The 22,308-nt window shown below is 33.8% G+C and overlaps 1 protein-coding gene across 7 annotated transcripts; it reads left to right on the top strand.

The window, feature by feature from the left end:
• Nucleotides 1-994: 994 nt before the first annotated feature.
• On the top strand, nucleotides 995-7,238 carry LOC112501878 (melanoma-associated antigen B1). 7 transcript variants are annotated; one of them, XM_025105635.1, is made up of 9 exons: nucleotides 1,003-1,072; nucleotides 1,419-1,541; nucleotides 1,682-1,772; nucleotides 2,514-2,562; nucleotides 2,675-2,918; nucleotides 3,963-4,115; nucleotides 4,565-4,670; nucleotides 4,752-4,866; nucleotides 6,754-7,238. In XM_025105635.1, the coding sequence occupies exons 4-9, from the start codon at nucleotides 2,515-2,517 to the stop codon at nucleotides 6,790-6,792; spliced, it is 705 nt and encodes a 234-aa protein (XP_024961403.1). In that variant the 5' UTR covers nucleotides 1,003-1,072; nucleotides 1,419-1,541; nucleotides 1,682-1,772; nucleotide 2,514; the 3' UTR covers nucleotides 6,793-7,238. The 7 variants fall into 7 exon arrangements, with proteins under 7 accessions (XP_024961406.1, XP_024961403.1, XP_024961407.1 ...); XM_025105634.1 differs by lacking the exon at nucleotides 1,003-1,072 and adding an exon at nucleotides 1,083-1,288; XM_025105632.1 differs by lacking the exon at nucleotides 1,003-1,072 and having other exon boundaries at nucleotides 1,083-1,541.
• The last annotated feature ends 15,070 nt before the right edge of the window (nucleotides 7,239-22,308 follow it).

Below are 22,308 nucleotides of genomic sequence, written 5' to 3'. Positions count from 1 at the left end.
TAGAATTTTTATATTTAAAATGAGATGTTTATCTCGTATTTAATTATGTTTATTGCAGTTAGTTACACAAATTTAGATATGGAACTTTAATAAGTTGTAATTACGTACAATCTACTTATAATCTCGAGTTTTAAGTAACATGCATTAATAAACAGTACTTTATACATAAAAAGTGGGTTTTAAGAGTTTTGTCAAGTGCTTTATAATATAGTATAGATAGAAGGGTACTCGTGCAATGCATCGAGACAATCGATTTGTTTCGTTTTATTTTCTATCTATGTCGATATAATACGATTTTATGTGTTTTTGAGTAAATAAAATATAAAATTAAAAATATCATATAAAATTTGCAAAAAAGATATCAATATTAGTATCAAATTAACTATTTAAAAGTATTTATTTGTGTATTTCAAATTTTTTATTATAATTTAATTTATCGTAACAAAGTAACTTAATTTAGGTTTAATAATATTTTTTTTATAAAAATAATAATTAAGTATTCTGTTAGAACTCAATAATTATCCAAATTATATTTTAGATTTTTTATATTTTAAAATAAGATTTTTATCCTATATTTGATGTTTATCCGCAGTTAGTTACACGAATTCAAATATAGAGCTTTAATAAGTTGTACTTATGCAAAATTTACTTGTAATCTTGAATTTTAAGTAATATGCATCTATAAACAGTATTTTATACATTAAAGATGGTTTTTAAGAGTTTTTGTCAAATGCTTTATAATATAGTATAGGTTAACAAGCCGAACTTATGCAAAAATTTACTTGTAATCTTGAATTTTAAGTAATATACATCAATAAACAGTATTTTATATATAAAAAAATGTTTTTTTTTTTTGTCAAATGTTATATAATATAATACAAATTACTAAACAATTATACGGTATATTACAAGAGTCTCTCAAATCATTTATATCAAACCATTCGGCATCGTGAGCAACCGTCAATCAGTCCCTTGATCAAACACAGGAATAGAAACCCCAATTAGCCCTATTTTTCATCAAATACTGCAGCGACTCCAAAGAAAGGGGAAATAATTTGATCTCGATCTTCAGGTAAGGTCTCTCGATCAATGAATTTCTGTATCGGTTTCTATCTTCGTCTATCTCTATCCGGGTTTTTCTTTTTTATCTATTTTTCTATCTCGATTTGTGGAGCTTTTTTGCTCTGAAAAATGTCCATTTTTGTTTTCTGTTGTCAACAACTTCATTCTATCAAATGGAGCAAACAGGAGCATTAGCATCAGCATTGTTGTAATGAGCTAATACGTGGTTCGTAAGTTCCATATGTTGATGTATTCTTTCGATATACGTGCGTCCAAGTCTTCATTAATCATCCGTACCCAATACGAGCATCAAAACAAAATCGAACTCTACTTTACTCCTGTGTTAACCGTTCCAGTCTTTATTTATACGCAAAGTCTGCTGCTAGACGGAGGGAGGGAGGGAGGGAGAAAGGATAAGAGCAATTGAATTTTCACAAGTTTAGCGTTAACGGCTCATGCCAAAACCCTAGCAAAAGAAGGTAATTGAATGCTAAGCGTTTGATTCTGTTTCACATTGCCTGCCTTTTTGGGTTTGTCACTTACATTTTTCTTGATACGATTGTTTGTCTTTCTAAGACTGGTCTTATTTTAAATTTTTTGATGTTAGCTATCTTTATAGGTTCTATTTTGAAACTCACTCAAGTCCGTAAGTCTTGATCTTTGTGGCTATCAATTTCTAGCAGTCCGGTGATTTCCAGCCTCCATTTCAGGTACAATTTCTCCTCAATCTTCCATGGTTTTTGATTTCTCCTCCATCTTCACTTCCATGGTTATCGATTCCACAATCTGAACCAGTGAAAGGAGGAGCCTCTATTTTGCATATCTTTTTCCATGGTTATAGATTCCACAATCGATTTCTCCTCCATCTTCGCTTCCATGGTTATCGATTCCACAATCACTTCCAATATTTGCAGTTCCACTATCTAAATGATTAGGGTTCTGACAGTTCATTTTCTACTATATGGCTAAATTTTAGTATTTATAAGAATGCCAAACCCATGGTTTCAGGGGCAGGGGCATTATATGATAGAAAATAGCATTAAACACCGTTCAGGGGCATTCTGGTCATTTTAACAGTTTTGTCCAGTCCTGTTCTAATCGTACCAAACGTAGGACAAATAGTCCAGTCCATCCCATACTGTCCCGTTCCATCCAGTCTGCATACCAAACGCTACCTAACAGAGCCCAAAGCTTGTAATTTCCACACAAAGCTAAAATAGAACGAGCAGAAGTTAATTCTTGCTCCAGTGGAAGGTCTTGCACTTCCAGGAAGAAGCCTAGAACACTTGGTTTGTGGGCAATTAGCTAATTCACATACTCCAATTATGGGTAGAGCAGCCATTGTTAGCTGTAAAACTTTACTGTCATTTTTACTGTTCTTCGTTTAATAACAATGAATTATGTCTGAGTTTTGAATTGTAACAAGGTTATGTCCCATGCTTTTGCTTCAGGATGGAAACATCAGAAGTAAATTTCTCGCAGTTTGGTATTTCTGAAGAGGTCAATCCGTCCCTATAACATCTTTTGAATACATGCCTACATTGTCATTCCCTTTTAAATCAAGAGGGCTTGCAGTCTTCTATTCTGAATACTGTAAATGTTTTGAGTCCAGGAAGGTGACAAGCTTGTTGCAGAAGTGATACGCTATATTCTTTTTAAAACACACCAGAATTCTGGATGCCCAATCAAGAGGGACGAGCTCACTCAACTAATCACAAAAACCTATCACCATCGATCCCTTCCGACTATTGTTCTTAACAAGGCCACTACAAAGCTCTCAAGCATTTTTGGCTATGATATGAAGGAGCTCCAACGTTCCCGTCCTTCATCTACGAATCAGCCCCGTTCTTCACAGAGTGAGCAGCTACTACTGATAATAGTATTTCTGTGAACCTAGATGGTTTGCTCATAAGTAGATCAAGTTCAAGAGTGCGTTTAGTAAGTGGGACAAGATAGAACAAAACAAAAAGTTGTCCCATGTTTGGTACGACATTTAGACCGGGACAAGTCACGACCGAGTGGGACACAAATGCATTTCAAGGAGATGAGACAAGATTGGTAAATTACTAAACTACCCATGTCAAACTAAAACCCTAAAACCTTGCACAATTCTTTCCACTGCTTACCTCACTCTCACCTGTCCTGTCCAGTCTATGTTTACCAAACATACCCTAAACATGTAAATTATTTTACACAAAGATGTGCTATTAGTCTTTGGGCAAAATGCAACGAAGTTTGTCTTAGTTTTTTCTATTTAGTATAACGATGAATTTGTTTCTCAATTATGTAATAAAGGTTCAATTCTTCGTTAACTTTTTGATGCATTTTGCTTTTAGTATGTTGAATTTTGGATTATTGTTAGGAGAAGGAGCCGGAGGTGGTCCATAACCTTAGTCATATTGTTGGTAAAACAACATAACGTTTTTGTCCTAATGTGAGCTATTGTTTGGTCTATTAACTTATTACTCTGATTTTCTTGGTCTTGTTAATTTGAGGGGGGAAGGCTGTTGTTTTCTCATAGGCGTCACAAGAATTATGATTTCCTCCTAGGATTGTTTTCTTGTGATAAAGGGTAGACATTTATTTATGATGTTCATTTAGCCGTGTTGAATCATCATGCTCTTGAGTTCATTTGTTCATGACTGAATATGTGCATATATCGTGTATCTCTCAGTTTAGATGGCAAATGTAGTTGTTATCACCAAATGTCAAAGGTACCCCGTACCCTTGGCAAATACATTCAAACTAAACAAAATCCTGTTGACCAAATTGAATCACAACTACTTTTAATAAAGGAAACTGCAATTAGAGTTTTATCTGTAAAAGGTAATGTTTGAATTCTTGTGGGGCAGAGGCTGTATATTCTATCCGAAAACAATGAAATAGTCTCTGTTTCTCAGGTTCTGCGGACCCGAAATCATACATTATAACAAGTCAGCTAAATCCTGAAGTCTACAGAAAACACGTTGAAGATTCTAGCAAATCGCATTTGACTGGCTTCACATTTGTTGTTATTGGTATTGTTTACCTTGCTGGAGGAAAAATTACTGAAGGTATCACAACTGCTCCAAATAGACCATGATTTATGTTTTTCTAGAAAATCATATCGGACTGGCTTCACATTTGTTCTTAGTCTTTTTATCCAGCTTCTACTGTTTGCAAGACGTAGTTTTCCTTATGCTTTAGTAGTTCGTCGATACAACAATCTGTGCCATGTTTGTTTCATCTTATGTCCCTCACACCGTACCTGTTGCTTGTTTGCATACTGACCACATTCCTACACTTGTTTTTTTGTTAAATTATGCTTCATGAAAAAGTCTCTCTAGTCTCTACACCTTGGGGTAGAGGTAAGATCTACATGCATCCTACCCTCCCCAAAACCTCTGGTTAGGATATACTGGGTTCGTTTGGTTTGGTTCATTTAGTAAATTTGGAAATTCCAAATTTCGGTTTGGTTTGGTTTGTTTCACTGATATTATTTTCTGTTGGTTATGAATTGTAGAAAACCTTTGGCAACATTTAGGACGATTGGGTTTGTCTCAGGATGATGAAAGACATACCATCTTTGGGAACACCAAGCAGGCAGTGGAAACACTTGTTCAGCAAAGGTAATAATTATTGGAGATCTATAAAATTGTACTCTTGCAAAAAGAACCTACTTTCTTATTTGTAATTTTGATTTATTGTAGATATTTGCAGAAGGATAAAAGTAATGGCCCTGAAGGCTTAACATTGTATTATGAGCTTGCAGAGAGAGGTTTGCAGGCAACAACTAGCAGTAGCTTTAAAGAAAGCTTATCACAGGTATTTTCATGGGTTATAAAGATCCCTCTGATTAAATTTCATTCCAATTCTTTTGACAAATTATATTTCTTCAAAAAACCTTATGTGGACTCCTAATTATTTCTTGTGTTTATTTCTTGTACCCTTACCTGTTGATTGGTGTTATATTACCAAGATTCTTTTTTGTGCATCCGGATCTTGATTATGGTTTAAGATGTTAAGTTCCCACTAATTGTTGTATCCCATTTGTGGCTCTTATCTGGATCTTTTGGTTAAATGACGTTTTAACAGGTTTGAAAATGCCTAGAAACTTGTCTGAAGGTCATGGTATTAAAAAGCACTTGTTTAAAAGGTCATTTAGCTAAATAACCCCTCTAATCATCTGTTGTGTTATTTTGCTGAAAGTGGTGAGCTATGCTGTTATAGCGGTGAAAATACAAAATTGCGGTTGGGATCGATATTTGAAATAGTGGTTATAGCGGTGGTATAGCGGTCTAAAAATAGCGGTTCATATAATATTTATTAGAATTATATGTAATCACACACACACACACACACACACACATATATATATATATATATGCCTACATAAACATATCATTTGCAAAATAGGAAAGGTGTTCATAAACGAGCTAATCGCAAGCAATAGGTTCAACATCTGAGTCAACATCATCTAATACGTTCACTTCTTCGTTTAGGCTAGCTTCCCACTCTTCCCCTTCTCCCCCTCCATCTCCAACGTGATCATCACTATCATCATCATCATCATCCCTATAGCGCTCCCTTTTATTTCTTGTACTTGGCCCAACTTGTTCATTACCTGCCATTGCTTCTTGTACTTCTGACCAAAGGAGGCCAGAAGCTGAGAGCCTGAGACTCATAGGTCGTGGTCGTAAAAAGCAGATGAGATCGCCGAATAGAGCCCAAAAGAACAGATAGTCTAAAGACTAAAACAGGTTGTCGATAGAGAAACCTAGTTCTTCCAACTTATGTTAATAGATTAAACTTAAGAAAAATAAAGCCCAAAAAAGGAAAGACTGGAAATAAAGCTCAATTATCTAAAAACAGAGACTGAAAATAAAGCCCAAACCCCCTCAAAAAGTAACGTTAATATCGAACGCAATTGACCCTAAATATTGGTCAAAATTGCGCCGATAATTGCGCTACCGCAATTTAAACTACAATCTGACCACCGTAATTTTGGTAATTTTGCTAATGTCTGCTATCCGAGATATCGCCGCAATTAACAGCATAGGTGGTAAGACCAAGTCAAGATACTTCTTTTTCATTGTTCATTCTTTTTGGATGGATTAAGCGATGCTAGGTAGTTGTGTGACCTTCTAACACATCAAGATACTTCTTTTTCTTATCAAGATTCTTGTTTTCTGGATGCTTAAGCAGATACATAAGTGGTTCAATTAAATCTATAAAATGGAAATATTATTAGATCATGTATGCACATGAGTATTAAAAATCTGTTGCTACAATGTTATGATATTTATGGAAGAATGGAATTAGTTTCCTAATTTTTTTTGAAATATAAATCTGTTGTCTGAAAATCCCATGTCCCCTTCTCATCATGTGAAGACACATTATTATTTATTTAATTCATCGTTGTATTCTCTAGCTCTTCTTAAAAGTGATGACGTGTCTTTACATGATGTATGGACGGGGAGACAACATTTTTGTTCATTTTTTGGGTGAACTCTTTTTTACACACTTTTCACAAGCTGGGTGTCTTGTGGAAACAACCACTCTACTATTATGCATACATCCATCTGTTCCTTCCCCTCAGGATGGGATGTATTGAGCTAGTTGTACTATATTTTGTGCATTGTGTTTAATGATTTTTGATTTCCGAATAATTTGTTTATGATGGTCTCACATTAAACAAATTTCTGATGGCAGATTGTGACGAGCGAAGCGGTTGCCATCGAACTTGACTAGCATCTTGTTGCTTATTTGGTGGAGGTAAGTCTGTGCAATCGGCTTTTAACTCTTGGCTGCCGTTGGAGATGTTTATGTAGCCGTTTTTGTATCTACAACCCGTAAATGGTGGGAAATCGAATTTAATCATCTTCTGGATCTTGATGAACGACTTAAAGCAAACAACATGATGATCTTGCTGAAGTTTGATATGAATGAATGTCTCGGTCTTTTTGTTAGAAATTTCATGTCTTTTAGTAGGAAATGATGGCAACTAGTCGAATGATCCATTGATCCTCGTGTACAAGAATCTTAAAAGTGATCCCGCAAAATTTCTTGATTGACCGAAGGTTCTCCTGTGTTCGGGTCCTTGCTGGAGTTGGTTCATGAAGTAACGGTAGCTTCTTTTCATATTGTCGTTCCGTCCCAAAGTAACTAAAAGACATCGGTTTTAGAAAATATGTAATTATTACAGTTTTGATTAATCAAAAGACAACTTTGTTCAATTGGGGGGGGGGGGGGTTGACTTTGCAAAAATATTTTGAGGCGTCCTAGCCTCAACCACTGAATGAGTTAAAAACATGTCCTCTCACATTGGTGTTTTTGGAGGCGGTTTTTGTGTAGGGCTGGTTGGGGTTGTCGGTAATCAACTTTTTACCCAAAAAGAACAACTTTGCTACCTTGGATAATGAATTTCACCGTCTCATGATTAATGGTAGAATTGGAAGGTAGAGAGATTTGAATGTGGACCTTTATTTTAGGACAAACTGAAATTTGGAATTTCCCTAATGTCCATCCACCATCTCCGTTAAACCTAAAGGGGAGAGAGAGAGTGTGTATCAGGATTTTATTTAATTAAAGGTCCATTTACCTAAACACTTACCTGGTAAGCGCTTGACGGTAAAATTCAACTCTATCGCTTACTTATCGGGTAAGATCTTAGTCTACAAAAACGATATCGTTTGTAACAATTTACCCGGTAAGCGTTAACGATGGTAAGAGTCGTCGCCATCACTTATCGGGTAAGACTCTTGGTCCGTGTCTTCGCTCTTACCACGTAAGATTATTTGTACATGCCATATTCATCCAATAAGAGAATTTGACTTGATAAGCGCTTACCCAAATAAGTATTTGGTAAATGGCCCTAACTAAAAAAATATTAAATAGAGGAAATAATACCAATTTATCCTCATAGTTAAGTAACGAGTCATGGACGTTAGATCAAAACAAATTGCAAACATGGAGGTTTATTATGTAATTAATGAAGAAAAAAGGATCAAATCCATAATTTACTCGTTTTCCACTTTTATGGTCTTTGCCGTTAAGTTCCACAATACAGATCGAGAAGTACGTGTTTGGTACGTAAATATGACAAGATGAGCAAGCACCTAAATGGGATGATACATCGCATTCTTTAATTTGCTCCCTCACGAATGGATCAAATCGGACTACATTAATCTTACACGATGCTTTTTTTGATCGTTGAAATATCAAAGCTCGACATTTAATAATAAGTTCCTGGAGACGTTAGTCGCTGTTACATTTGTGTATCATACATCAAACTCGGAAAAAGTGGTCTATAGAGTATCTGAGAACAATCTATTCGTATAACACAATATCTTCTTCTACATTCTTTTTTCACTTTTATGGTTTTTGACGTTGAGTTACACAAGACAAAAGAAAGGTAAAAAAACGAAAAAAAGAAGAAAGAATATAGATAAAGATACAAGAAGACGAGATTGATCGACTTAAAATAATGAAAACATGATCTTCCATCGGATTGCTTCTTTAGAGACTTTCGAGCCTCACAATCCTTCATAATCGTACCATCAATTTCTGTGTCGTATGTAGCCTCTTTGTTTCTCACTTCTTAGTGATTGCAAACATGATCTAAAAGGATAATTGGGTACACAAAGGAAAAAGAAAATTATCAGATTAAACATGTGACTCAGAAGTTCATGAATTGATTCCAAAAAGATGGAATGTAAGGCTCAGAAGTTCCGGTGTGGTACTGGTAATAAGCATTTTTGAGTGTTTGGATAAATGTGCCAAACTGGTAATAAAGAGTTTTTGAAAAAGTTAAACCCTTCTGGCTTATAATAAGTTGCTAAGTGCTTTTGTAGAAAAGCATATGTTGTTTCAAATAAGCAATCCCAAACACCCCCTAATATAGATAGAAAGACTCTAAATTTGAAAGAACACGTTAGTGTTTCATTTTCACATCACATATCACATCACATATCACATCAACTTTGTTTTGCTTTCACATTGTCAAACAACACTAAATCTATTTCATTTTAGCGACAATGTATTATTTCATTACGTGAAATAAAACTTTGGTATTTCCAGATGATATTTTAAATACAGTTTCTTTATATTTAATATATTTTATTTTCCTATGTGATGTTTTTATTATTTAAAATAGTCAAATATATACTATGTTTTTCTCTACGTTACCAAAAATAATGTATATGGGAGAAAGTAAACGGGTGAATATTAAATTAACAATACACTAAACTAATGAAATATAAAAGATTATTATCAATTAATGTAACACCCCAAGATCCATATTTGCATAACCATGTATTTCATATATCAAGAAAGACAAACAGTACACATTTGGTTCCAACAGTACAAGAAGTTATAATACAAAATTTACAACCAAATTTTTCCATAATATTCTTGTACGTAACTTGCGTATAAAACAAGTATACCAAAACTCAACAAATCACAAGCTCTTCATCATAACCCATGCAAACATGAAAGGAAAATTCACATTTTTCCGTTTCTCTTATCTCTTGATAATACTTGACCTGCACTGCATATTTTATACACAGAATGAGGGTTAGACCTTGAAGTCTAGTGAGAAATCCCTTTTTTATGCAATTACAAGGTGAAAATCATCAAAACTTGTTATAAAAACATATTCGTAATTTTACATATATCTAACACATTTTTATATAACTCAAATATCGCAAACAAATGTGAGTTATAAATTTTTCCTTGCCGTACATGGAATGTGACCACTCAGGTCCTTGCGTGATTCTCAGTTTCCTTGTATTATTCTATGCAAAATCACCCAGAGCTCCTCTGGCTCTTAAGGACCAGAGCAAAGCTAACTAAAACGAAGTCACTAAAGACTTAATCATGAAGTCGATCATTCTTAAAAATGATATAAACATGTAATATAATCAACTAGAACTCCTCTGGTCACTTAACTAAGTATAAAAAAATCCAGAGTTAAACCAATTGGAGACCAGAAGGTCTGGTTGCCCCTCTGGTCTTACCAACCAAACCTTCTGGTCTCCATCTTTTAAAAATAACCAAGGATGCATGACCAACCAGAGCCTATGGTTTGTCTTAACCAAAGCTTTATGAAAAATAAGAAGATGAGATATATGACGATTATATTTTTAATATAACCAGAGGCATTCTGGTCAAACATGAAAGTTAACCAGAGCCTCTTTGATCCTCTACTGAAGTTGAAAAGATCAAGTTAAAAAGATTTTAACTATAAAATTATATTAAAGACTAAGAGTTTAGATACAGAGCTCAGATACAATGAATTTTTTTTGGTATTACAATGTGTATCTTGTGTTCATATAAAGTTCATTGGAATAAGGTTCGCCGAATAAGATTCGTCGGAGAGAGGAAATATGAGAGATGAGAGAGGATATTTAAAAAATCCCTAAAATGGCCTTAATTAATATTTTAAATTAAAGTTACCAAAATTATTAATTCTCTAATTTAACCTTTGATTTGTGGTTGAAATTGGATCTCACAGTTACCACAAACAAAGTAGTTCTCATTTGATTAGGTCTATATATATATATATATATATATATATATATATATATATAGGAGCAATCATATGCAAACCAACCATATTTATACAAACCGTGCAAATCATCCTCCTCCGTCGATTTCATTGTTTAATCTTATGATTTTTTTCATAAAATTGTTTAATCTTATGAAATTGTTTCATACAATACTTTTTTTTGATGAAGTTGTTTCATATATGGTTATAAAATTGTTTTATATAATACTTATAAAATTTTAATGTAACTGTTTCATGTATATCTCTAAAACTAATATAATAAAAATGATAATATCCATGATTAATACCCCTCACAACAAAAATGATTAATCAACCTGTTTAAATTATGTTTAATATGGTTAATCATCACCACTCTCTCCTCTCTCCCTTTTGAACTGGTCCATCAAACTTTGTTTAATATGGTGTTTGTTTTTATTTTTGGAAGATAATCATGATTTATATTTAGATGAAAGAATTATGTTTTGTTCAAGCTTTGTGTGATCATATTCAGATGTAGAGGAAAACCTGAGAGTCAAAGACAAATGCGTCTACTTCATCTTCATTATGCACGACCATGCCGCAGAATTATGCTTGCGACTCATCTTCAAAAGTTGAGTAAGAGACTCAATTCTCTTGTTCAACCATAAGGCTCCTCGGTGATCTCTTGTACTTGTTCTTATAGTACAAACCATCCTTCACCAGAGGGCCTTTATGCTCTGCAGCAAAGCGACCAAGCTTGTCGAATCTGTAGCACCTGTCGCTCTGCTTGGTCTTCTCGGGTTGATCTTCCTCCTTATTCACAATCTATGGAGGGGTCTGCTTGGGATCATACATCTGTTTCTTGATCCCATCACTCCGACCAACTCTACCTCTTTCGTCAAAAGTTATCCTCCCAAACTTTCTGGTAAAAGCCTTGGTGATGAGAGCCAAGGATTGTGCAAAGGCACTAATATCATCATCATCAGAGCCAGATGCCCTGTCTTCCTCTTCGCTCTCGGCAATCAACACCTTCTTACCTCTTCTTCTCTTTTTTCTGGTCTTCTTTTCTCTGGATGGCCTTATAAAGTTGGTCTCTTTAGATTCAGAGACTAGGGCCAGAGGACCACCCAAAGCTACCTTATTCTTCTGCATCTCTTTCTCTTGAGCCTGCAATGTCCCATACACATCATGCAGAATCCATTACTCCAAGTCCTGGTTGGCCTAGAGAGACATAGACCGGTTTGCTCACTCTTCATTCAGTATTTTCAAGAACAACATGTTGTTCTCTTCCTGTGTTCTAACTACATCACACTTTTTGCATTTGTTGATTAGTGTGTTGAAACTGTGACAAGTTTGTTCCAGGGATTCATCAGGATGAGCTTGAAAGTTGTTATACCCAATCAGGCATTGAACACGTCTATTCCACCTCATCTTAATTCCACATTCAAGCTTATTTACAAGCTGATCCCACAAATCCTTCGCAGATTCACAAGCATCTAGGGATTGGAAGATCTCATTAGGAATCTTCATTATCAACAACCGTTTGGCCTTTTGATCAATTTTGATTCTCCTCTTATCCTCGTAATCTTAATCCTTCCTTTTCTTAGGGATACAGATTGCGGGAATTTCAGCAGTGGTAAGAGTGGTAGGGACTCTTGGGACGACAAACATGGGGACATAGGGCCTATTTTTGACAGACTCAAAAATCTCGAAATCGAGACCTTCATAGAAGTTATCATACAGATTTTCCATTGGGGATATTCATCCCTTAGAAGAGTAGGAGGTTTTGTAAGAGAGTCAGCATTGTACATTGAGTTCCAGGTTTGGTTCGACATTTTAACAAAAAGAGAGTATGAAAAAGAACTTTAGGCTAGAAATGGAATAACATAACTTGACCAAAGAGAACTTGGAGAAATAGTTTGAAATACACTAATCTACAAAGAAATGAACGAGATCTACTGATTTTCACAAGAATAGCATGAAATGCATAAACTCAGAAAAAAAGATCTGGAATGAATCACGATTTCAAAGAAGAAAAACAACCAAGCAATGAGGAATAATCCTAAACATATTGGATCCAACTAACCAATAGATTGATTAGGAGGCTCTGATACCAATTGTAGGAACCCAGAACCCCAAATGCTCTAGTAATTTATGCTTAGGTTAATAATGAGCGAAACCAAACAACAAAAATACTAGTTTGGTTGATGAGAAACAACAGGAATACAATAATAAAGAACAAGTAATTTTTGGGAAGTTGTCAAGTCAAATGTATTTCAATCAGCTTAAGATAATCGAATGATTACACCAAGAACACATAGTAATGTGTGAAAAGGAAAATCTCTCAATAAGCTATTTCTCACAAGTGCTATAATATCTCTCTCAATTTTAGCAAGGAGCACGTCTTGTAATTTGTAATGATACCCTTACAGGAATAACCTTTTTATAGTTGCTAAATGTGCTTATGTTAGACTATTACCCAACTTTCAAGGGGGAGAAATTGCTTGTGGTGATAAAGATTTTTTAAAGGGGAGAGAATGTTATTCTGACAGAATTATCTTTCTGAGGAGGATAAATCAAATGTGTCTATATTTGAGAATATCTAAAGCTATTTTGTTAATGTCTTTGATTGTTCATGATGTTCAGGATTCTCCTAATCATCACGAGGGGGAGAAACATTATCAAAGACATGATGCATAGATATGGAGATATGAAGACTAAAAGAGATTGTGCAAATATTACAAGAAAGAAAGAATAGTCAAAGTTTATGGAAGAGAAAGTTTGAATTTAAATCTTTTGAAATCTAAGGTTGAAAACCCATAAGATTTAAAGATTGTAGATGTGATGAAAAATATTGATACTGTTTTGAAGTTGATGTTAGTGATTTGTGTTGACTTATCTGTGAAAGATTTTTTTGGAAGTTTGAAACAAAGCTGTTGGAAGAAAGCTGTTGATAAAGTTGGATTCTTTCATGATATGAAGGTCAAAAACTTAGTACACGTAGTGTCAAAGCTTCAAGCCTGAATGTCCAAAGCTTATTTGGTGTTTCAAGATGTATTCCTGAAGTGTAGTTGACTATTGACTGAAAATGATTTCTTGAAGATCTGTTGACTACTTGAAGACCTCGATAGAGAAAGTTTATGAATGATTCTGAAGTTGATTTCAAATTGAAGATTTTGCTTTGAAGATGGTTTGCTGGAAAGTGGAGATTGTTATTTTCAGATTCATCTTATTCAAAGATTGATAAAGTTTGATCATCTTCATAAAGGAGAGTTTGTTAAAGACTTATGATTTCCTGGAGATTGTTAAATTCAAAGTTTAGCTAAAGTCTCGTTTTAAAGAGTTTTGATAAATACTGATTTGTGATCTCGAATTTAAAGGGGGAAATTTTTAGGCCCAAAATATGTTGTATCCGAAATCACCGAGTATGAAGACGAGAGTGAAGAATGAAGAGGTCAAAGCTTCCATGTCAAAGTCAAAAATAGTCACAATTCATGTAATGTAAATGTTTGAAATTGTAGTTTGACTTTGAATTAGTCAACCCATATAAATACCTTGTAATGTTTGTAATAGATGAGAGAACTCATTTTGATAGATTTTAAAGTTCATATTTGTAGAGAGTTTCTAAAGAGAGAAACTTGTTTTTCGAGAGAGAAACAATCAATACATATGATTTGAGTTTAATTGTTGTTCTTGATTGTTTAGTTTACTTCTTACTTGATCATAGTGGGATTTTCACCATGTTTCGGGAACAACCATGAACTGATTTTGAACGAGAGTCACAGGTCACGATATTCGATTCATCCAGGTACAAATAAGATGTACAAGGATTTAGTACCAGTTTATTGGTGGCCAGGATTGAAGAAGGATGTTGCAAATAATGTGGAACGATGTTTGATGTGTCTGCCAGTGGAAATTGAGCATCAACAACTATATAGGAATTTACACTCTCTGGAAGTTCCTACATGGAAGTGAAATCATATCACAATGGGTTTCATCATGAAGTTACCACGAACTCCAAAAGGGTATGATGCCATATAGGTTATTGTGGATCGTTTAACTAAATCTGCGCACTTTCTACTTATTAAGGAGAATTATCCTTTAGAAAGGCTTGCAAAAACTTACATTGAAGAAAATGTGACTCGTCATGGTGTTCCTCTGTTAATTGTCTTAGATAGGGACAACAAATTTACCTCTATGTTTCGGGAGAACTTCCAAAGAGCTATGGCATCTCAGATTGAGTACGACGTATCACCCTTAAATAGATGGGCAAAGTGAAAGAACGATTCAGACCCTTGAAGACATGCTGAGAGCTTGTATTATTGACTTCGGAGGATCTTGGAAAAATCATCTGCCACTTATTGAATTTGCTTACAACAATAGTTACCATTCCAGTATTCAAGCGACATCGTATGAGGTTTTGTATGACCGAAAATGCAGAACCCCATTGTGTTGGAATGAAGTGGGGAGAAACATTTGGTTGGTCCGAAGATCATTCAATTAACTTCTGAAAAGATAGATCAGATACGAGAACGAATTAAAACAACTCAAGACCGACAAAAAAGTTACACCGATAGACGCCGTAAATCGATTGAGTTTCTGGTAGGAGAATTCGTAATGTTAAAAGTTTCTCTGTGGAAGGGTATTATTCGATTCAAAAAAAGAGGTTAGCTCAGTCCGAGGTACATTGGACCATTCAGAATATGTAAGCGGATTGGTTTAGTAGGCTATAGTTATAGTTGCCTAAGGAACTCAATGCTATTCATGACACTTTTCATGTTTCAAACCTGCGAAAGTGTTTGGCCGATCCGAATTTGGCAGTAGTGCTACCTGAGGTGCAAGTTGATAGCAAATTGAATTTTGTGGAAACCCCTGAGGCCGTCCCTGACCAAAAGACAAAAGTTTTGAAAAATAAATAAATCAGTCTCGTGAAAGTACAATGGTGTTTTCATAAGGTCCAGAAGCTATATGGGAACTAGAATCAGAAATGAAATCAATATATCCTCATTTATTTTATTAAATGAATTCCATGACCGAATTCTTTTGAGGGGAGGATATTGTGATAACCTGTTATTTAGTTATAAAGTTCGGGGTTGATTTTGGTAAGTGGCGGTAAGTTGAGGGGGTTAATTATTGATATGCTTAACTGCTTTTAAAATTCCACTGCCTCTTATATCTAAATTGTTATTTATGAGATAATTCTTTTATCTCAATGGATGATGCATATAATATAAGAGAATTAAAAAGCAAAGCCTACTGTGTGTGATATTTGGTGCGATCAAGAAGAAACCGTAAGAATAAAAGAAAGAAGTTAATTATGTGAAATTTAATTGGATAAATTGTTGGTGTTCATCTCCATAACTTCATCTCTTTGTGATTAAGGTGAGTTTATTTTTACAAACTTTCCTTGTTTGACAATTGGAATTAGAATCGTATGGTTCTTTATATGTGAACGATATAAAACTGTTTTTGGATGCTTTTTTTATTAACCTGGATATCCAACCCGCTAAGCGAGCCGACTAATCCCAGGGAAACCACCTGCTTTGCAGATAGCCCAGAGTCACCGCATTTGAACCTCCGTGGCCACAAGGGGATTTTTATTTCTCCTTAGATTTGAACCTGGGACCTCCTGGCTCTTTTGACATTTGGATGCTTTAATAAGCACAATTGTGGGATTTTGAATCTGTTATATCATTGTTTGGAATAAAGGTGACATATCAAGGAGATGTGTAATCGGTTATAAGGGTGACATATCAAAGAGATGTGTATTTTGGGATAAGGGTGACATGTCAAGGAGATGTGTGATAAGGGTGGCATAATCATTGAGATATAAAATCTGAGTTTTTTTTATCAAGTATTCTTTGTTATCTCATCCTTATGATGCGATGATTTGGAGTCATCGCATCTGTGTGATGCGATGACTTAAATTTATCACATCCTATTGATGTGATGAATAGTGGTTATTGCACCTATGTGATGCGAGGAGTATGTTTGTTACACCAGTGTGATGCGATAAATTTGTTTATCGCATCCTATTGATGCGACAAGATTGATTTATCGCACTCATGTGATGCAATGAAATGATGTCCTCGCACCAGTGTGTGGCGAGGAAATGGGGTTCACCCATATGATGTGAGAAATTTATGTATTCACTTATATGATGCGATGAGTTTCAATATAACGTGTTAAATGAATTATTTAGGCTATTTGATGCGATAAATTGTTTTATGTCTCATCATTTTATGCCTCATCATTTTATGCGACAAAAAAGGATTGTTATATTAAAAAGTTGAATTTTTGTGACTAATACAAATATAAGTTTATAAATGTGTTTTTGGTGATTGTTCACCCTGTAATAGTATCAAAGAGATTTCTCACTAGACTTCAATGTCTAACCCTCACTTTTTTGTGTTTTGGAAAAATGTGCATTACAGGTCGGACTCAACAAGAGGATAAGGGAAAAGGGGAAATTATGAAGAATTATATTTGTCTGCATGAAATATTAAGGATAACATGTTATCTGTTATTTTTGGAATACTTGTTATGTATAGAGATTATGTGGAAAAAGTTGTTAGCTACTTTGTAATGTAGCTTTTGTAGATATTAGGACCGAATGCGTAAATTATATTGCTTGATATATGGAAATATATGTTTATATGCAATGTGATCTTGGGGTGTTACAATGAAGTCCTTACTCGTTGCTTTTATAGTCATCTAGATCTTGGATCTTGATTTACAAGATTTGCCACCTTTAGCAAGTACAAATACCAATTGAGAGAGCCACTGAAAGAAAAAATTATGGAGGATGGAATGCTTTGTAGGGAATACATTTTGAACTCACTTTCTGATCGACTTCATGATCTCTATACACCAACTCAGTCTGCCAAAGAAATATTGAGTTCTTTGGAGTTCAATTACAAGACAGAAAAGCGAGGGGTATATAAGTTCAAAACTTTTAAGGTTTTTGAATTCCTTATGGTTGATAATATTCCCATTCAAGATCAAGTTCATGAGTTTCTAATCCTAATTTTTAAATTTAAGGATTTGAAGATATCTATTCCCGAAAAAATTGATCATCAGAGGAATCATTGCCAAGTTACCACCTTCTTGGAATGATTAGTAGAAGAAACTTTTGCGTACAATTGACGATACACTTCGGAACAAATTCAGAAGCACCTTTGAATTGAAGAGAAACATGCTTTCATGAGAAAGATCTCAATGTTTCTTCAAGTTCAAAAGTGCACTATGTTTCTCCAACTATTGTTAGGGACAAACGATAAGCAAGCATAAAAAGAAGCAAAAGTTGAGCTTAATTTCTATTCAAGTTCAAAAGTGCACTATGTTTCTCCAACTATTGTTAGGGACAAACGATAAGCAAGCATAAAAAGAAGCAAAAGTTGAGCTTAATTTCTATAAGTAGACGTGAAACTAACAAGAAAGAAGCAGAGCCGAAACCCCTAGATATTAAAAGAAAATTAAATGATACCAAAATAAAGCTATAAATAAATGTAAACGGAACAAATATAAAAATGTGTATTTGCTCATTTATCTGAACCACACACATATCCAAATCCACTAACCACATAACCTAAATCAGGTTTGGTGTGATTTTGGTATAAAACCATCACCGGAACAAAAGTTGTTTGTGTGGTTTATGAATAAAACCATCACGAGCTCAAAAGCATATGACAGGTACATGTAGTTATGTTTTTTTATAAATGCAAAACAACGACAAAGATGTTTTACCAATCGATGTGGGATTTTTTTTTTCGGCTGAAAAAAACATACGAACTCTTCAGTTGCAATAAAAAATAAATATCGTTTGCGATTAAAGATTAGAGATGCCAACATGGTTGGGGAATACCCGAGACCTGAATTATGATACTGTCACTATCCCTTGCTCACGTCCCACTCGGGGAATTTGATTAAATCCTCATCCTTGTCCCGTCTTGTCCTGTCTATGAATCACAGATTTTTCCTTCTCTACCCCTTGATGATTTCTCTTTTTTTCCCTTTTTTTAAAAAATAAAAATATATTATATGTAGATATGAAAAAATATAAAATATACTACAGTTTGTGAATTTTGGTCAAATACTATAGAAGATATAATCAAAATAAAGTTACTATAAATATTCACGTTTTTCTCTTTCAGATGCCTTCAAATAATTTTTTTCCTATAAAAAATTAATTTCTTATCTAATTAATTTAGAGGTGCAATAATTGAAAATATTAATCCATATAAAGTAATTATCTCACAAATAGCCTAAATTAACAAAAAAAAAAAAAAAAAAAATCCTGCTCTAAAATTTAACCCCGAATCAATTCTAAACAAATAATCTTAAAGTGTACAGATTTTAGGTTAAATATACACAAAATAACTCTAAAGAGTTGGTTAACGTTATTTGATTATATTAACTCTAATAATAAATTTGTATTCACGTTAAATTTCATTTAAAAAGTTTCACCTAATCATTCGGGCTAAATTTTATTCGAAGAATTCAAGAAGCATCAATGACAAACATCGAGACAAATGTGTATTTGATAGAGATTACATATTGCTTTTGTCATACACGCATGCAATTAACATTATATATATGTTATTTTTTATTCGTGTTAACATTAAATATATAACTAGTTTTAAAAAAATATTCAATATTGGGCTCGTTTCGAATGTATCAACAAGACCTTTCTAATATTATAATTTGTAAAATCAAATGTATATTTGATCTATTTTAACTAATAATTAATTAATTAATATGATAACAGTATAAAATAAAAAAGAAGAGGGAGCTACATTGGTGCGTTGGGAGAAGATGCTTGGCGCATAGCCTCAAGAGGGTCATCATATGTCATCGAGAGGGGAAGGGGCGGGGTTCATAGGGAGTGAGGGAAGAGACTGACCAATTTACCCACACAGTTAAGAAACAAGTTCGATGGATGTTAGGGAGGGAACAAATTCAGAACAAATAGTAAGCATGGAGGTTTTTATGTAATTAATGAAGAAAAATGACCAAATCTATAACAACTCATAAACCACATGGACCAAATCCATAAGTTACACTTTTATGGTCTCTGATGTTAAGTTGCACAATACAAACGAGAAACATTTGTGCCTTTGGTACGTAAACATGACTAGATGAGCGAGAGTGACGTAGACGTGAAATTGTTTGCTAGGTTTTAGGGTTTTAATTTAGAATGGTTAGTATATTAACTTATCCAATCTTTTTTTATTTCTGTTCCACCTATTTTGATGAGACAAAAAATGCATTTTTGTATATATCTTTTCCCGATAAAAATGTTGCACCAAATATGAGACAACACGTTTTTCTTTCGCCTTGTGCCCTTTTTGACATACCAAACACACTCTACAGGAACATAATAGGAAGATCAATAGATTAAAAAACAAAAAAGCCACATAAAAAATATAGAAAAATAAAACTTCTATTTCCAATATTTAATTACATTGACAAAGAAACATGGATTGATCCGTGGGATGATACATTGGATTTTTTTTATTAATCCGATATCCAACCTGCTTTGCAAACCGACTAATCTTAGGGAGACTACTTATTTTACGGGTAGTCCAAAGTCACCGCATTTGAACCTCTGTGGCTACAAGGGGATTTTTTTATTTCTCTTTGAATTTGAACCTGTGACCTCCAAGCACTTTTGACCTATGGAGATCAAGCTCAAACCAATCAGGTACCACCCTTGTGGTTAGGATTATTTAATTTGCTAGATCAAAGAAGTAGATCAGATCGTAGTAGATTAATCTCCCAATATTTTTAAGATCATTTAATTAATTGATGAAATATCAAAATCGAGCTCCAGTTCAGAATAAAAGAATATATGAACATCAAAAACATTCAAGCATAATGTTTTTGCTTCGTTCGGTTGGAAGATAATTTTGCCCATCTAATAACAGTTTTCTTGCAAATTAATGTGAACGATAGTTATTACATTTGTATCATGTAGTGCATACATGTAACTTGGCAAAAATGGTCTATTAAAGATACGAGAACAATCTATTCATATACCACAATAATTTCATACATTCTTTTTCCACTTTTGTGGCTTTTGACGTTGAGTTACACAAGACAAACGAAAAGTGAAGTAAAAACAATAAAAAGAAAAAAATAGATAAACATACAAAAAGACGAGATTGATCGACTTAAAATAAGAAAAACGTGATCTTCCATCGGATTGCTTCTTTAGAGGCATTCGAGCCTTACAACCCATACCTTTCAGAATCATACCATCAATTTCTGTGTCATATGTAACCTCTTTGCTTGTCCCTCCAATCTTGTCACTTCTTCACGATTCAAAACATGATCTAAAAGAATATTGGGTATACAAAGGAAAAAGAAAATTATTGAAGAAACATTTGACTCAGAAGTTCATGATTTGATTCCAAAAAGATGGAATGTAAGGCTCAGAAAGTCTCTAAAGAAGCAACCAGATCGAACATCAAGTTATTCTTCCATTCAAACTAAATATAGGTATAGGAAGAAGCAAAACTTGAGCTTAATCTTATTAGTAGACATGAAATTGGAAAGAAAGAAGCAGAGCGGAAACTATAGATATTAAAAGCAAAAACAAGTAATACCAAAATAAAGCTGTAAATAAATGTTAATGGAACAAATATAGAAATGTGTATTTGCTCGTGATGGATTTATCGGAACCACACACATAACCAAATCCACTAGCCACAAAACCTAAATCAGGTTTGGTGTGATTTTCGTCCAAAACCATCAACGGAGCGAAAGTGGATGAGTAGGTTTGTGTGGTTTGTGAATAAAACCATCGTGAGCTCAAAAGCAGATGATGGTTACATGTAGTTATAGGGTCTTTTTATAAAAGAAAAATAACAACAAAGACGTTTTACCTATCGATGTGGGATTTATTTTGTTGAGAAAAAAAATATGAACTCTTCACGGGTAATAAATTTATTTGCATAAAAAATAAATAAAGTTTGTGATCAAAGATTGAAGGTGTCAGTATAGTTGTAGAAATCGGGACCGAACTACAATCCAGTCCTCGATCCCACCCTCATCCCACTTTGAGAATATGATTAAATCCTCATTCTTGTCCCATCCAAAAATCGCGGATTTTTCCCGTCTACTCCCTCTTTTTTTTTTTTTTCCCTTTTTTTGTAAAATAAAAATATATTATATGTAGATATGGAAAATATAAAATATACTACAGTTTTTGTGAATTTTGGTCAAATACTACAACTTTGTAGAAGATATAATCAAATAAAATTAGTATAAATATTCACGTTTTTCTGTTTTAGATACCTTAAAATAATATTTTTCCTATAAAATTAATTTTATTTGTGTAATTAATTTAGAGGTGAAATAATTGAGAATATTAATCCTTAAATAGTAATTATATCCTATAAATAGATTACATAAGCTCATAAAATCATCATACAATAGGATAATAATATAAATGTATTTATATATACACTACTAGAAAACTGGGCATTTCCGGCGGACAATTTCCGCCAGAAATTAAAAATGTCAACTTTTGTTGACTTTCGCCGGAGCTCCGCCGGAAATCCGCCGGAAAATTTAAACCGGTTATATTTCCGGCGGATTTATTAATTAAGGGTTAATTAATCTTTAAAAATTAATTAATATTTGAAAAAAAATGGAAATTTTTTTTACCGCCGGATTACCGGCGGATATGTCCGCCGAAAATTTTAAAAAATTTAAAAAAAATAAATCCGCCGGAAATT

Source organism: Cynara cardunculus, unplaced genomic scaffold (genome assembly GCF_001531365.2).
Source record: "Cynara cardunculus var. scolymus isolate 2C unplaced genomic scaffold, CcrdV1 Un_Scaffold_652, whole genome shotgun sequence".
Taxonomy (NCBI): domain Eukaryota; kingdom Viridiplantae; phylum Streptophyta; class Magnoliopsida; order Asterales; family Asteraceae; genus Cynara; species Cynara cardunculus.
Note: the sequence above shows the minus strand (reverse complement) of the source record. Positions and strands in the feature narration are given on the sequence as shown.

Excerpts from the sequence above, each read along its gene's own strand:
- LOC112501878 (XM_025105638.1), top strand. The coding sequence starts at position 2,515 with ATGGAAACATCAGAAGTAAATTTCTCGCAGTTTGGTATTTCTGAAGAG. Across the intron at positions 2,563-2,674 it reads AGTTTGGTATTTCTGAAGAG|GAAGGTGACAAGCTTGTTGC; the intron begins GTCAATCCGTCC and ends TTTTGAGTCCAG. Across the intron at positions 4,671-4,751 it reads GAAACACTTGTTCAGCAAAG|ATATTTGCAGAAGGATAAAA; the intron begins GTAATAATTATT and ends GATTTATTGTAG.